A 17,266-nucleotide genomic window follows, 5' to 3' on the forward strand; every position below is an offset into this window, starting at 1 on the left:
TAAGTGTTTTCATGACCTCATACCCTTAATACAGATCATGCTAATGATGAATGTGAGGTGAGGTCTGTAAAATATCAAGCCTCAATTACAACATCTTGGGAATCATTGACAACTCTTTTTCATATAGAAACTTCACAGTGAATTCACTAAATTGATTCAATACTGACAAGGACTCAAATATAAGCCCAAGTGTGGCTGGACCTGTTTTCAGCACAAAGCGTCTCATACTTATTTATCATAAACAAACCAAACAAGCCACAGCTTCTTCCTGCCTGGATACCGTATGTTACAGACTTGGTATTTGTATGACTGTCAGGTCTGTGTGCATCACTGTGACTGGCAGCACAGTAGTAAGTGCTGCTGTCGTTCAGGAGCAGATCAGTAATCTGAAGGGAGAAGTTGTTTTCGGATGCGGAGATAGATGCCTGGAAGCGTCCCACATTTCTGTGATATTCCTTGACGAGAAACTCCACCTGAGCTGCGTAGTGGTTTTGTCGGTACCAGTACATGGTGTAACTGCTCATGCTGAACCCTGAACCCAGGCTGCACTCCAGCGTCACTGTGTCTCCTTGGTGAGAGGCTTGTTCTCCAGACTGCTGAACAACAACAGTCAGACCTGTGGCACAAGACAAATGAATGTTTCATTGTCTTTGATGCACAGAACAGTAAATTCACACAAATACATGAAAACAGCCAGAGAAAGAACTGAAGCCATGATGAGATAAAACATAAAACCCACCTGATTGTAAAAGAAGTGACAGATAAATACCTATGACGAGCATGTTAGTGATGTGCAATGATACCGACTGCCCCCCCAAAAGTGAAGCCAAAGCATCTCAATTGCCACCTGATGACTGGCTGCAGTACAGGTCGTAAACCCCGCCTTCTCTGTGTTCCTGAATTGGACACGGACCAAACTGAAATGTCAAATTATTTTCTCAAAGATTGGTTCTTATCACACTGATGAATGTCCAAGTGTTAATTCTTCCGATGAGTTTGGTTTCAATTAGTTATTTCATGTAATAAAAACAGGACATCTCGATTGACAGCTGACTTGAGATTAGTTGTGCGTTTGTATCAACGGGATCTTACTACGCCGACTCCACCCCCCTGATTAAGACAGATGAAGAGAAAAGCAACTGTCTGCACAGGTGAAGACATTGTGAAGCACTGATGTGAGTAAAATGTGTTGACTTGAGAAAAGTAAGGTCAGTGTGGTGAGGGAAGACGCTGCGGGTGTCGGTTAATTTATCACCACCTTCATTTGATAAAAGCTTCATGCCATGTTCTGTGCCTCCACCTGTTGGTTGAATCTATCCCGGACATTCATTTTCTCGACTGCAGGCAGTTACTTGTCATGTGTTTCAACATAAATCTTTTTATTTTTTTATTTCTGACAAGTCATATATACGTCTTAATTGTAGAAAGCAGTTTATTCTTTATTCTCGTATGGTTTATTCATCCTTTTCTCTTAACTTACATTGATTAAAGTGAAATGTCATTTGCAGTAAACGTCACTGATAACGTCTCCACAGTGTGGTTGACTTGCTTCCTGTTATTATTAATGTGAGTCAGATGTCAGAATGTTTTTGTCACAGACTTGGTGTCTGTCACTGCACTGTGTAGACTGGCAGCGCACAGATAAAAAGCCTCATCCTTCTCCTGAATGCTGGGTATCTTCAGAGACCACTTCTTCTTCTGGACTATCTCTGCCTCAAAGCCAGATTTGAATCCTTCTTCAAAGTTTGCACTGCTGCCAGCTAAATAAACCACTAACTGAGGTTCTTTTCCTCTCTGCTGTCTGTACCAGTACATAAACTGATAGTCGGTGTCATTCTGGTAGCAGTGCATTTCTGCCGAGCCACTGGGAAACCTTGAGATGTAGTGGGGCCACTGAGTGATCAGCACAGAATGAGAAACTCCTGAAATGAAAGAAAACAGAAAAGCTATGAGCATAATGAACATGTATATGATGATATATCTATAAAGATTAAAGTATAATTAAGTTTGACTGGAATCAAAATGTTTCACCTCATTGCTACCAATGATTAAAATGTAGGAATATTGTTATCCAAAATTGAGAGGGAGAGAGAGAGAGAGAGAGCGCGTTGTGTTTTTGTCTTTAAAGACTTTTACTTTACCTGCAGCCCAGAGTACAAAGAAAGTCAAGGTGGTGAAGCTTGGAATCATTTTGACTGTAAAGGAGAAACAGAAGTTATTGAGATTATAGTGAGTGAACCAACACTCCCCTGAAATCTGAGGGGAGGAAATGACATCAGAATGTCAGGTGCTTTAAACAAACCAAAGAGGAGACTGAAGCTGCTTTCAGGCATCTTAACTCCAGAGATCCTCTGCACTTTCTCTGGAGAAGTTGTATGTGTGAACGCAAATATTCAACTGGGAGCTTCTGAACTTTCTGTACGACAGCATCTCCATCTTTATCGCTGTGTAAACTAGCTGCTCCAAAATATTTTCTTCTGTCTTCAGGGTGCCTCGGCTTCTTAATGTGAAGAGAAGCTTCCTTCTCTCCATTTCCACTCACTTCAACGTGGCCGTCAGAACTTTATAACTAATAAAGCCAATCAGCTTCAGAGAATTGTCTCCTACTGAATGCTGATATCAGGGAATCGTGTCATAGCACTGGATTTGATGTGCGAAGCTCAGGTTGACTTCACCGTTGGGTTTCACAAGCAGTTCAGATGGTCTCTGAAACACTTGTCTTTCTTTACTGAGGTAAACACCTGCAAAGAGATAATGAAAAGCATTTTAGCTGACACAAACGTCCTATCTCTACTCTGCAAAGTTATTGAAAACCTGTTTGGATTACAGTTCATTCTTTGCTCCATTCAAAATGATCATTTAAGAGTTCTAAGTGTTTTCATGACCTCATACCCTTAATACAGATCATGCTAATGATGAATGTGAGGTGAGGTCTGTAAAATATCAAGCCTCAATTACAACATCTTGGGAATCATTGACAACTCTTTTTCATATAGAAACTTCACAGTGGATTTACTAAATTGATTCAATACTGACAAGGACTCCAATATAAGCCCAAGTGTGGCTGGACCTGTTTTCAGCACAAAGCTTCTCATACTTATTTATCATAAACAAACCAAACAAGCCACAGCTTCTTCCTGCCTGGATACCGTATGTTACAGACTTGGTATTTGTATGACTGTCAGGTCTGTGTGCATCACTGTGACTGGCAGCACAGTAGTAAGTGCTGCTGTCGTTCAGGAGCAGATCAGTAATCTGAAGAGAGAAGTTGTTTTTGGATGCGGCGAGAGATGCCTGGAAGCGTCCCACATTTCTGTGATATTCCTTGACGAGAAACTCCACCTGAGCTGCGTAGTGGTTTTGTCGGTACCAGTACATGTTGTAACTGCTCATGCTGAACCCTGAACCCAGGCTGCACTCCAGCGTCACTGTGTCTCCTGGGTGAGAGGCTTGTTCTCCAGACTGCTGAACAACAACAGTCAGACCTGTGGCACAAGACAAATGAATGTTTCATTGTCTTTGATGCACAGAACAGTAAATTCACACAAATACATGAAAACAGCCAGAGAAAGAACTGAAGCCATGATGAGATAAAACATAAAACCCACCTGATTGTAAAAGAAGTGACAGATAAATACCTATGACGAGCATGTTAGTGATGTGCAATGATACCGACTGCCCCCCCAAAAGTGAAGCCAAAGCATCTCAATTGCCACCTGATGACTGGCTGCAGTACAGGTCGTAAACCCCGCCTTCTCTGTGTTCCTGAATTGGACACGGACCAAACTGAAATGTCAAATTATTTTCTCAAAGATTGGTTCTTATCACACTGATGAATGTCCAAGTGTTAATTCTTCCGATGAGTTTGGTTTCAATTAGTTATTTCATGTAATAAAAACAGGACATCTCGATTGACAGCTGACTTGAGATTAGTTGTGCGTTTGTATCAACGGGATCTTACTACGCCGACTCCACCCCCCTGATTAAGACAGATGAAGAGAAAAGCAACTGTCTGCACAGGTGAAGACATTGTGAAGCACTGATGTGAGTAAAATGTTTTGACTTGAGAAAAGTAAGGTCAGTGTGGTGAGGGAAGACGCTGCGGGTGTCGGTTAATTTATCACCACCTTCATTTGATAAAAGCTTCATGCCATGTTCTGTGCCTCCACCTGTTGGTTGAATCTATCCCGGACATTCATTTTCTCGACTGCAGGCAGTTACTTGTCATGTGTTTCAACGTAAATCTTTTTATTTTTTTATTTCTGACAAGTCATATATACGTCTTAATTGTAGAAAGCAGTTTATTCTTTATTCTCGTATGGTTTATTCATCCTTTTTCTCTTAACTTACATTGATTAAAGTGAAATGTCACTTGCAGTAAACGTCACTGATAACGTCTCCACAGTGTGGTTGACTTGCTTCCTGTTATTATTAATGTGAGTCAGATGTCAGAATGTTTTTGTCACAGACTTGGTGTCTGTCACTGCACTGTGTAGACTGGCAGCGCACAGATAAACAGCCTCATCCTTCTCCTGAATGCTGGGTATCTTCAGAGACCACTTCTTCTTCTGGACTATCTCTGCCTCAAAGCCAGATTTGAATCCTTCTTCAAAGTTTACACTGCTGCCCACTAAATAAACCACTAACTGAGGTTCTTTTCCTCTCTGCTGTATGTACCAGTACATATAATTATAGTCGGTGTCATTCTGGTAGCAGTGTATTTCTGCCGAGCCACTGGGAAACCTTGAGATGTAGTGGGGCCACTGAGTGATCAGCACAGAATGAGAAACTCCTGAAATGAAAGAAAACAGAAAAGCTATGAGCATAATGAACATGTATATGATGATATATCTATAAAGATTAAAGTATAATTAAGTTTGACTGGAATCAAAATGTTTCACCTCAGTGCTACCAATGATTAAAATGTAGGAATATTGTTATCCAAAATTGAGAGAGAGAGAGTGTGTTGTGTTTTTGTCTTTAAAGACTTTTACTTTACCTGCAGCCCAGAGTACAAAGAAAGTCAAGGTGGTGAAGCTTGGAATCATTTTGACTGTAAAGGAGAAACAGAAGTTATTGAGATTATAGTGAGTGAACCAACACTCCCCTGAAATCTGAGGGGAGGAAATGACATCAGAATGTCAGGTGCTTTAAACAAACCAAAGAGGAGACTGAAGCTGCTTTCAGGCATCTTAACTCCAGAGATCCTCTGCACTTTCTCTGGAGAAGTTGTATGTGTGAACGCAAATATTCGACTGGGAGCTTCTGAACTTTCTGTACGACAGCATCTCCATCTTTATCGCTGTGTAAACTAGCTGCTCCAAAATGTTCTCTTCTGTCTTCAGGGTGCCTCGGCTTCTTAATGTGAAGAGAAGCTTCCTTCTCTCCATTTCCACTCCAATATAAGCCCAAGTGTGGCTGGACCTGTTTTCAGCACAAAGCTCCTCATACTTATTTATCATAAACAAACCAAACAAGCCACAGCTTCTTCCTGCCTGGATACCATATGTTACAGACTTGGTATTTGTATGACTGTCAGGTCTGTGTGCATCACTGTGACTGGCAGCACAGTAGTAAGTGCTGCTGTCGTTCAGGAGCAGATCAGTAATCTGAAGGGAGAAGTTGTTTTTGGATGCGAAGATAGATGCCTGGAAGCGTCCCACATTTCTGTCATATTCGTTGACGAGAAACTCCACCTGAGCTGCGTAGTGGTTTTGTCGGTACCAGTTCATGTTGTAACTGCCCATGCTGAACCCTGAACCCAGGCTGCACTCCAGCGTCACTGTGTCTCCTGGGTGAGAGGCTTGTTCTCCAGACTGCTGAACAACAACAGTCAGACCTGTGGCACAAGACAAATGAATGTTTCATTGTCTTTGATGCACAGAACAGTAAATTCACACAAATACATGAAAACAGCCAGAGAAAGAACTGAAGCCATGATGAGATAAAACATAAAACCCACCTGATTGTAGAAGAAGTGACAGATAAATACCTATGACGAGCATGTTAGTGATGTGCAATGACACCGACTGCCCCCCCAAAAGTGAAGCCAAAGCATCTCAATTGCCACCTGATGACTGGCTGCAGTACAGGTCGTAAACCCCGCCTTCTCTGTGTTTCTGAATTGGACACGGAAAGTAAGGCTCAGTGTGGTGAGGGAAGACGCTGTGGGTGTCGGTTAATTTATCACCACCTTCATTTGATAAAAGCTTCATGCCATGTTCTGTGCCTCCACCTGTTGGTTGAATCTATCCCGGACATTCATTTTCTCGACTGCAGGCAGTTACTTGTCATGTGTTTCAACATAAATCTTTTTATTTTTTTATTTTTGACAAGTCATATATACGTCTTAATTGTAGAAAGCAGTTTATTCTTTATTCTCGTATGGTTTATTCATCCTTTTCTCTTAACTTACATTGATTAAAGTGAAATGTCACTTGCAGTAAACGTCACTGATAACGTCTCCACAGTGTGGTTGACTTGCTTCCTGTTATTATTAATGTGAGTCAGATGTCAGAATGTTTTTGTCACAGACTTGGTGTCTGTCACTGCACTGTGTAGACTGGCAGCGCACAGATAAACAGCCTCATCCTTCTCCTGAATGCTGGGTATCTTCAGAGACCACTTCTTCTTCTGGACTATCTCTGCCTCAAAGCCAGATTTGAATCCTTCTTCAAAGTTTACACTGCTGCCAGCTAAATAAACCACTAACTGAGGTTCTTTTCCTCTCTGCTGTCTGTACCAGTACATAAACTGATAGTCGGTGTCATTCTGGTAGCAGTGCATTTCTGCCGAGCCACTGGGAAACCTTGAGATGTAGTGGGGCCACTGAGTGATCAGCACAGAATGAGAAACTCCTGAAATGAAAGAAAACAGAAAAGCTATGAGCATAATGAACATGTATATGATGATATATCTATACAGACTAAAGTAAAATTAAAATGTTTCACCTCAGTGCTACCAATATTTAAAATGTAGGAATATTTTCCTCCAAAATTTAGAGAGCGAGAGAAAGCGAGCATTTTGTTTTTGTCTTTAAAGATTTTTACTTTACCTGCAGCCCAGAGTACAAAGAAAGTCAAGGTGTTGAGGCTTGGAATCATTTTGATTTACTGAGGTAAACACCTGCAAAGAGATAATGAAAAGCATTTTTAACTGACACAAACGTCCTATCTCTACACTACAAAGTTATTGAAAACTTGTTTGGATTACAGTTCATTCTTTGCTCCATTTAAAATGATTATTTAAGAGTGATAAGTGTTTTCATGACTTCATACCCGTAATACAGATGACAGCAATGATGAATGTGAGGTGATGAGGGGCTGTCATGTTGAATAGTGAGGAAGCGACTGGAGTCTCTGCTGTGTTTTGAGGATGAGGAGGTGCAGGAAGTGATGTATAGAAATCAGAGGTTGACAGACAGCTGAAGAGAAACTGAAGTCTTGTCATCTGGTATTAAAGGTGTTTTGTGAAATACTGCAGTTTGTTCAAGTGCTTTTAGTTTGATTATGGAAAGTGATCCATATTTTGTGTCTCCACTCGGATCACCAGCTGTTCTGAAGTGTGCACTTAATGGCTCTTCTACGCTGCTGTAATCATACACTTGCCTTGCAATAATTTTCAGAGCTTCTTCCCCTGGGGGCTGCTGGTACCGCAGCATCACTCTGAAGTTGGTCTGATTGTGGGTACAGACAAGCTGCACATCATCACCAGCTTTTTTGAAGAGATCAGAGGGAGACTAGTGGACCTGAATCCCCAGAGAAATACCTGCTGTAAGCACAGAGGGACAGATTATTGTTTTAAGAAGTGAAAGTTAAGACAGTAAAAAAAGTACTTAACAGTGAAGCAGTTGTTACCTGTGAGAAAAGTGCAAAAGAGAAATGTAATCCTCATAATGAGATCTGACTTGTCACATAACAGGGTGTCTGTTGTGAACAGTTTTAAGCAGGAAACAAACGTACGTAGATGCAGTGAGGAGGCGTTGCACACATTCATAGGTATTTTTGAATCCTCTTTCATAACTGCAATATCATATAAAATTACATCAAGCTAAAGTAAAACCACAAGAGCAGGTGTGTGTGAAAGTAGCTGTCTTATTCAAAACCACAAAGGAGAAAACTGTTTTGGTTAAATTCAGTCAGGATTTTTGGAATTTCGAAAAATATGCCAGAGTTAGCCATAGAGGCAAATTTTCAGCTTTAGTCCCTGGGCAGGCAACAAAAGCCGTATGTTAGGAATAAAAGTATTAAAAATACAGACAAATATGAAAGCAATGAAAACTCTAGGGACACAAATAGTCTTACATAAAAGCTATAGAGCAAGAGCTTACACATTGACAAGAGAGCAGCTACCAACCTGAGCATAAGGGTAAGGGTTTTTTCACAGTTTTTATATTTTTCCCAAATCCCCAGAGAAAAATAAAATCCTTATCATATGGCTGTTCAATTTGACATCTTTGAAGTACAAATATCTGATGAGTGTCTCCTGGTGAGGGCTGGTACCATACTATTGTCCTGTATTCAGTTGTATCACGGCTGCAGAAAATTTGCAGAGGACGTCAAGACCCAAACTAACACCTGCACAAAGAGAGAAGTAAACATCTTTTAAATGTGATGATGCATTTAATTGTCTTTTTAAAATGATTACCTGACAGGACACACAAAATTAGAAGGCAGTTAATTTTGTCCATATCAACATAAAACATATACTTGACAGTTTTGTAGATGTCAGTCACTGAAATCAGATCACATTGATCGTCTCTGTTCAGGATGAGGAACAAAACTCCAACAAGGAGAGGAAATGGATGAACCTTGTATTATATATATTAAATTATTGATAAAGTTTGATTACTGAATTACCAATGAGTGGAGATAAAAAAAAAGAATGTCAGCATGTTGACCTCCTGTTTGAACAAACACAGAACACTGACAACACCTTGCTCTCTCAATCACTGCTCTGTGCTGCATGTGTTGAACTTGAGTATTTCTGCAGGTCCAGCACCACCTACTGGTATAATATAAAACTGAGATTATAATACAACACATTCATTGGCAAGCAGTTTTTGTTCAGCTTCTAATACCTCTTTCATCACTGTGTTTGCTGACTGCACAAAAATACACACCACTGTCCACAGGCTGCAAGTTTTTCACAGTAAGAGCCCCGCTCTTTATGTTCGGTCTGATGGCTGAATATTTGTCTTGAGGGGCCTTGCCATAGTCTGGCTCCCCTCCGTAAACTGCAAAAACAATGAGGGTCATGGTCTCTCCAGGGCGCTGCCTGAACCAGTACATCTGGTTATGACCAGCATCCTTGGTGTGGTTGCAGTTCATCTCTGAGGATTTGGACGCATCACTCCAGCTGGTTGCAGGGTATTGGGTCACATCCTGGCAGAAACCTGTTAGGAGAAAATACAAAACTGAAACAATTTTTATTCCTTTTTGGTAAATATGTTTATTCCAATTTTCTTTTTTTTTTTACTGTTTAGTTATTGTATTTCAAGCACTGATTTATTTAAAACAGCAATAGTAACACATGTACACATTTGAATATGTTAAAAATAAATTACTAGAATGGCCTTAGGTAGAGCGCATACCAGGTTTCTCAAGTAAACCGAACCAAAATGCATGTTATACAAAAGACAATTTAACTCCTGAATCCGCCTCTTTCTCCTGATCTGCACCAAAATTCAATGGGCTCTTTCTTGGCTCATTTGCTAACCTTCTACCAAGTTTAGCAGAAATCAGTTTTTGTAGGTTTTGCATAATCCTTTTGAGAAGCAAACAAACAGACAAGAGCAAAACCGTAACCATCCTTGGTGGTTAAAACAAAAATTATGTTTTGTTCTTGTACCTTGAAGCCAGAAAGACGAGACTGCAAATGTGATGAGTATTGGACCCATTGCAATCATTCAGATGAAATGAGCCTCAGCAGACATGCTGAATGTCTGTGGCTGCTCTTTATAATGGACATGTGACGTTACTCCACAGAAAGGACCTCCTATTACAATCTCTAAACTTTGAGAGGTTAGAATGGTTTACTCCAGGTGCAAGAGTCTGTGAGCTTTAAGACAGAGATAAAAACTGTGTGATGGTGATGTTTTTGTACTGAGGAGCAGATGATCCTGCCACTGTGTAAACTAGCAGCACAAAAATACACTGCACTGCTGTTCTGGCTCAGTCCTTCAATTGTTAATGTGCTCTTCTTATCTTTATTCGCACTCCCCTCCATTTTCACACCAGCTCCAGTCTCTGGATTTGCCATGTCTGCATACATGTATCCCAGGAACTGAAGCTGTCTGTCATCTGTCTGCTTGTACCACAGGATTTTATCGTAGCCATCAATACTGTGTGAACAGTTGATTTTGGCTTCTTTTGCTGGTTTCTCGTAAATGTTTGCTGGACTCTGCTGGACTTTGTGACTGAGAGAGGAACCTGTGGAAAAAAGATCGAGGAAGCAATCAACAAAAAACAAACACTGATGAGCTGAGAAACACAAAACCTGAGTGAAATAGCTGTGGTCTTGAAGACTTAATGTACACAAACAAATCTGGAAAAGAAATTCAGAAAAACTATTCCAAAAAGATCTCAAAATAATGTTGATGTTACCTGACACCAAAATATAGTTTAAAGTCACACTGAGGATGAAATAAAATAGAACAATCATCTTGTGTTCTCTGACTGTTTGGTTAAACCTTGTTGCAGTGGATCATTGTGTTTTCATCAGTCTATCAGCAGTTCCACCTCCTGTATGAGTCCACACCCTCTTCTCTCAACGTTATAACTGTCATATCAACTCTCGCTATAGTTCAGAGTAACAGAGTGTACAAATACTGCCACCTAATGAGAGGAAGGTACACGTGTGTAAGGGGCTGTGAGCTGATGAAAGTACCTCACTTGCAGGTTTTTGTACTAAGGAGCAGATGATGTGTTTCACTGTGTAAACTAGCAGCACAGAAATACACTGCACTGCTGTTCTGGCTCAGTCCTTCAATTGTTAATGTGCTCTTCTTATCTTTATTCGCGCTCCCATCCATTTTCACACCAGATCCAGTTTCTGGAGTTCCACTATCATAATACATGTATCCCAGGAGCTGAAGCTGTCTGTCATCTGTCTGCTTGTACCAGAGGATTTGATTGTAGGTGTCAATACTGTGTGAACAGTTGATTTTGGCTTCTTCTGCTGGATTCTTGTAAATGTTTGCTGGACTCTGCTGGACTTTGTGACTGAGAGAGGAACCTGTGGAAAAAGTATCAATGAAGCATTTTACTACAATATGAGCATGAACACTTTGAAAAACAGATTAAAAATGTTAAATCATGCAAAAACATATTGGGGACTGGCAGTGCACCTGCAAAATTACATTTTAAATAAAGACATGAATAAATATTTCTTCAACAATTCTGTTTATATTACCTATAAACAGAATCTAGTAAATGAACAGGACGATCATTTTGTATTTCCTTATTGTTTTTGTTCCATCTCTTTGAGTTTAAACATAAAGGAACGCTCAACAGTAGTTTGAGATTCTCTGTAAATATTATTTCATTACCTGAGACCAGTATGATATTAAAGGTTACGTAGAAGAGTGTGATCATCTTGTTGTCTTTCATGGCTGACTTTAAGAATGATCTGTGCTGTGTTTTCATGGCAGCATAGGTCACACCTCTGTTTCTTGGTAACCCATCAGACTCATCAAACTCAGGTCACATGATACATCATCCTCTTCCTGTACCATCTCACATGACTGATGTGCTGTGCTGTGTACTGAGGGTTCACTAAGTTACATTAACACTGATTCAAAAGGTTATTTGTCAACACTTGCACTTACACGACAATGTCTCTGTTAAATATAATAATGATTGAACCAAAATCTTCAGGTGCAATAACAAATACTCAGTCGTCTGGATAGTTTATCAAAGACACAGTCATCTTCTATTCACTGACTTTGGTAGTTGGGATTTTTGGAGCTTCGTCAGTCTCCTTCATCACTGTGTTGACTCGCATACACTCCACTGTCCTCAGGCTGCAGCTTCTGCACTGTCAAAGATGCAGTCGGACCACAGCTCTTCTCTGTTGAACATTTTCCTCACTGAAGCCATTGTCATATTTATGTGGGGGGTTGGATTCATTGAAACTATTTGCTTCATTCCCTCCAATGGCAGCTGTTGGAACCAGTACATCTGGTAGATAATGACCCCCTTGGTGAGGCTGCAGTGTCTTATTGGACTTTGACCTTTGTCTTTTCATAGTTGAGAGTTTTACGTGACTTCACTTCCATTGGTAAAACCTGTGTATAACTGTTAATGGAAATGTTAAAGTAGACGACTCTAAAACTCGGCCATCGCCAAAGCAAAAGGTAAACTCTGTTAAACAACAGCTTCTTTTTGTCATTCACTTTTCTTCAGAACCAAAATATCAGAAAGCTGAGGCGATCATGTCTGTGTAACTGTCAGGTGAGTTGCAGAGATATGAAGAGTTGTTGATGGGAGTGTCGCTGCAGTTTGTGATGTTTGATCCTGCAGCTGTATCCAAAGTCTGGCAGCAAATCAAAAAGTAACTGGGAGTATTTATGATGCTTGAGGTCCCCCTAAAGCATGTGAGAGAGAAGGATAGAGGTTTTTGTTAATCTACTCCGTGTGTGTGTGTCACTGTGTTCACTGACTGCACAGAAATACAAGCCTTTATCTTCTGGCACCAGATTCTTTACTGTTAATGTCCCATTGTAAGTATCAGGCTTGGTGGCTGAGAACTTCTCTTCTTTGAATCCAGATTCATATTGAGGCTTGCTGTTTGCAACCGCTAACAGTATTTGCTTCATTGTTTCTCCTGGGAGCTGCCTGTACCAGTACATCTGGTAATAGGTGACATCCTTGGTGTGGCTGCAGTGCATTGTTGCATTTTCACCCTTGTCTTTCCACAGTATGGGTGTTTGGGTGACATCGTCGCCATCAGTAAGACCTGTGTGTGATTACAGTCATGTTATCAACAAAAAAAACAATCAAGTATAATAAGAACATGAGTAAAACCATCTAAAGTTTTAATAGTGGTCCATTTGTATTATATATTACCTGTAGCCCACAGAAAAAGGATGAATAATATGAGAAGGTCTTGTTTGATGTTGGTAATATCCATGTCAGTCAGAAAGTGTTTGAGTCCTCGTGTGTTACAGCGTCATGAAGAGTTGAAGGTGGGAGTGTCACGACATGTAAATCTGTGTATTTTCATGGTAGTTAAAGTGGCACAGATAGACTCCAGGTCTGGATACTTTTGAAAGTCAGTTTCTACCTGTAAGACAATGACTGGATTTATAACATCAGTGAACATTTTCCTCAGGAGTTTACAGTCTCAATGTTAAGTTCCAAGTCTTCTTCATTATAGCATAATGGTCCCATATAGAGTCAAATAGAAGATGACTGTGTGATTGACAGCAACACTCAGTCAATGACAGGTGTACGTTAGCGTGCAGTGTCATGGAGCTCTAACCCGTGCTCCTGCATGGTTGCTTCTGGTTTCAAACAGATAAGATGATGCTGGACAAAATGGCAAACTCGTCGTGGCTCCAAGAAGGTAGTTCACAAACCAATGGTTGACATCATGGTGGGTTGTGACTTGTTAATCGGTGCTGTGGGTCCCTCCACAGTTCATCACTACCATCAACAATACCTGTTATTCAGATCAGGCTGGGGAGGGCAGATTTTATATCCAGATCTTCTCTGTGATGATGTTAAATAATGAAAGGCATTGCTGTAGTACTCAAGTAAAAGTATAACTTGTGAGTAAATCCAAGTCTGGCTTCTGTCAACTCAGACATTATGTTCAGCACAGCCAGAGACTGTTATGACAAAAGGTTATTCAACTGTGGTGACGTCATGACCCCAGAAAATCTAAGTGAAATAGCTGTGGTCTTGTAGACTTAATGTACAAAAACAAATCTGAAACACGATGAGAAAAAGTTCTCCAGATCATGTTGATGTTACCTGAAACCAAAATATAGTTTAAAGTCACACTGAGGATGAAATAAAATAGAACAATCATCTTGTGTTCTCTGACTGTTTGGTTAAACCTTGTTGCAGTGGATCATTGTGTTTTCATCAGTCTATCAGCAGTTCCACCTCCTGTATGAGTCCACACCCTCTTCTCTCAACGTTATAACTGTCATATCAACTCTCGCTATAGTTCAGAGTAACAGAGTGTACAAATACTGCCACCTAATGAGAGGAAGGTACACGTGTGTAAGGGGCTGTGAGCTGATGAAAGTACCTCACGTGCAGGTTTTTGTACTAAGGAGCAGATGATGTGTTTCACTGTGTAAACTAGCAGCACAGAAATACACTGCACTGCTGTTCTGGCTCAGTCCTTCAATTGTTAATGTGCTCTTCTTATCTTTATTCGCGCTCCCATCCATTTTCACACCAGATCCAGTCTCTGGAGTTCCACTATTACCAACCATGTATCCCAGGAACTGAAGCTGTCTGTCATCTGTCTGCTTGTACCAGAGGATTCGATCATAGTTGTCAATACTGTGTGAACAGTTGATTTTGGCTTCTTCTGCTGGATTCTTGTAAATGTTTGCTGGACTCTGCTGGACTTTGTGACTGAGAGAGGAACCTGTGGAAAAAAGATTGAGAAAGCAATCGACAAAATACAAACACTGATGAGCTGAGAAACACAAAACCTGAGTGAAATAGCTGTGGTCTTGAAGACTTAATGTACACAAACAAATCTGGAAAAGAAATTCAGAAAAACTATTCCAAAAAGATCTCAAAATAATGTTGATGTTACCTGAAACCAAAATATTGTTTAAAGTCACACTGAGGATGAAATAAAATAGAACAATCATCTTGTGTTCTCTGACTGTTTGGTTAAACCTTGTTGCAGTGGATCATTGTGTTTTCATCAGTCTATCAGCAGTTCCACCTCCTGTATGAGTCCACACCCTCTTCTCTCAACGTTATAACTGTCATATCAACTCTCGCTATAGTTCAGAGTAACAGAGTGTACAAATACTGCCACCTAATGAGAGGAAGGTACACGTGTGTAAGGGGCTGTGAGCTGATGAAAGTACCTCACTTGCAGGTTTTTGTACTAAGGAGCAGATGATGTGTTTCACTGTGTAAACTAGCAGCACAGAAATACACTGCACTGCTGTTCTGGCTCAGTCCTTCAATTGTTAATGTGCTCATCTGATCTTTATTCGCGCTCCCATCCATTTTCACACCAGATCCAGTTTCTGGAGTTCCACTATCATAATACATGTATCCCAGGAGCTGAAGCTGTCTGTCATCTGTCTGCTTGTACCAGAGGATTTGATTGTAGGTGTCAATACTGTGTGAACAGTTGATTTTGGCTACTTCTGCTGGATTCTTGTAAATGTTTGCTGGACTCTGCTGGACTTTGTGACTGAGAGAGGAACCTGTGGAAAAAGTATCAATGAAGCATTTTACTACAATATGAGCATGAACACTTTGAAAAACAGATTAAAAATGTTAAATCATGCAAAAACATATTGGGGACTGGCAGTGCACCTGCAAAATTACATTTTAAATAAGGACATGAATAAATATTTCTTCAACAATTCTGTTTATATTACCTATAAACAGAATCTAGGAAATGAACAGGACGATCATTTTGTATTTCCTTATTGTTTTTGTTCCATCTCTTTGAGTTTAAACATAAAGGAACGCTCAACAGTAGTTTGAGATTCTCTGTGAATATTATTTCATTACCTGAGACCAGTATGATATTAAAGGTTACGTAGAAGAGTGTGATCATCTTGTTGTCTTTCATGGCTGACTTTAAGAATGATCTGTGCTGTATTTTCATGGCAGCATAGGTCACACCTCTGTTTCTTGGTAACCCATCAGACTCATCAAACTCAGGTCACATGGTGTCGTGATACATCATCCTCTTCCTGTACCATCTCACATGACTGATGTGCTGTGCTGTGTACTGAGGGTTCACTAAGTTACATTAACACTGATTCAAAAGGTTATTTGTCAACACTTGCACTAACATGACAATGTCTCTGTTAAATATAATAATGATTGAACCAAAATCTTCAGGTGCAATAACCAAAAATATCAGAAAGAGGCGATCATGTCTGTGTAACTGTCAGGTGAGTTGCAGAGATATGAAGAGTTGTTGATGGGAGTGTCGCTGCAGTTTGTGACGTTTGATCCTGCAGCTGTATCCAAAGTCTGGCAGCAAATCAAAAAGTAACTGGGAGTATTTATGATGCTTGAGGTCCCCCTAAAGCATGTGAGAGAGAAGGATAGAGGTTTTTGTTAATCTACCCCGTGTGTGTGTGTCACTGTGTTCACTGACTGCACAGAAATACAAGCCTTTATCTTCTGGCACCAGATTCTTTACTGTCAATGTCCCATTGTAAGCATCAGGCTTGGTGGCTGAGAACTTCTCTTCTTTGAATCCAGATTCATATTGAGGCTTGCTTTTTGTAAACACGAACAGTATTTGCTTCATTGTTTCTCCTGGGAGCTGCCTGTACCAGTACATCTGGGAATAGGTGACATCCTTGGTGTGGCTGCAGTGCATTGTTGCATTTTCACCCTTGTCTTTCCACAGTATTGGTGTTTGGGTGACATCGTCGCCATCAGTAAGACCTGTGTGTGATTACAGTCATGTTATAAACAAAAAAACAATCAAGTATAATAAGAACATGAGTAAAACCATGTAAAGTTTTAATAGTGGTCCATTTGTATTATATATTACCTGTAGTCCACAGAAAAAGGATGAATAATATGAGAAGGTCTTGTTTGATGTTGGTAATATCCATGTCAGTCAGAAAGTGTTTGAGTCCTCGTGTGTTACAGCGTCATGAAGAGTTGAAGGTGGGAGTGTCACGACATGTAAATCTGTGTATTTTCATGGTAGTTAAAGTGGCACAGATAGACTCCAGGTCTGGATACTTTTGAAAGTCAGTTTCTACCTGTAAGACAATGACTGGATTTATAACGTCAGTAAACATTTTCCTCAGGAGTTTACAGTCTCAATGTTAAGTTCCAAGTCTTCTTCATTATAGCATAATGGTCCCATATAGAGTCAAATAGAAGAGGACTGTGTGATTGACAGCAACACTCAGTCAATGGCAGGTGTAGGTTAGCGTGCAGTGTCATGGAGCTCTAACCCGTGCTCCTGCATGGTTGCTTCTGGTTTCAAACAGAAAAGATGATGCTGGACAAAATGGCAAACTCGTCGTGGCTTCAAGAAGGTAGTTCACAAACCAATGGTTGACATCATGGTGGGTTGT

The 17,266-nt window shown here is 40.3% G+C and overlaps 2 long non-coding RNA genes and 1 gene segment (V, D, J or C); 1 reads left to right on the plus strand and 2 right to left on the minus strand.

Moving 5' to 3' along the window:
* LOC109636462 (uncharacterized) overlaps positions 1–17,266 on the plus strand; it is a 101,051-nt gene that overhangs the window by 21,296 nt on the left and 62,489 nt on the right. The window lies entirely within an intron of this gene.
* Positions 1,377–2,741, minus strand: LOC138412200 (Ig kappa chain V-V region MOPC 149-like). The segment is given in 3 exon segments: positions 1,377–1,922; positions 2,142–2,195; positions 2,303–2,741. Coding segments are annotated over 3 exon segments (429 nt in total).
* LOC138412201 (uncharacterized) lies at positions 4,178–6,584 on the minus strand. Of its 2 annotated transcripts, none has more exons than XR_011244682.1 (4): positions 5,963–6,584; positions 5,697–5,839; positions 5,000–5,053; positions 4,178–4,792 (listed from the first exon to the last, which is right to left on the minus strand). It is a non-coding gene; the product is annotated as an uncharacterized lncRNA (long non-coding RNA). The 2 variants fall into 2 exon arrangements; XR_011244683.1 differs by having other exon boundaries at positions 4,351–4,792; positions 5,161–5,839; positions 5,963–6,075.

This window comes from Paralichthys olivaceus, chromosome 12 (assembly GCF_024713975.1).
Source record: "Paralichthys olivaceus isolate ysfri-2021 chromosome 12, ASM2471397v2, whole genome shotgun sequence".
Taxonomy (NCBI): domain Eukaryota; kingdom Metazoa; phylum Chordata; class Actinopteri; order Pleuronectiformes; family Paralichthyidae; genus Paralichthys; species Paralichthys olivaceus.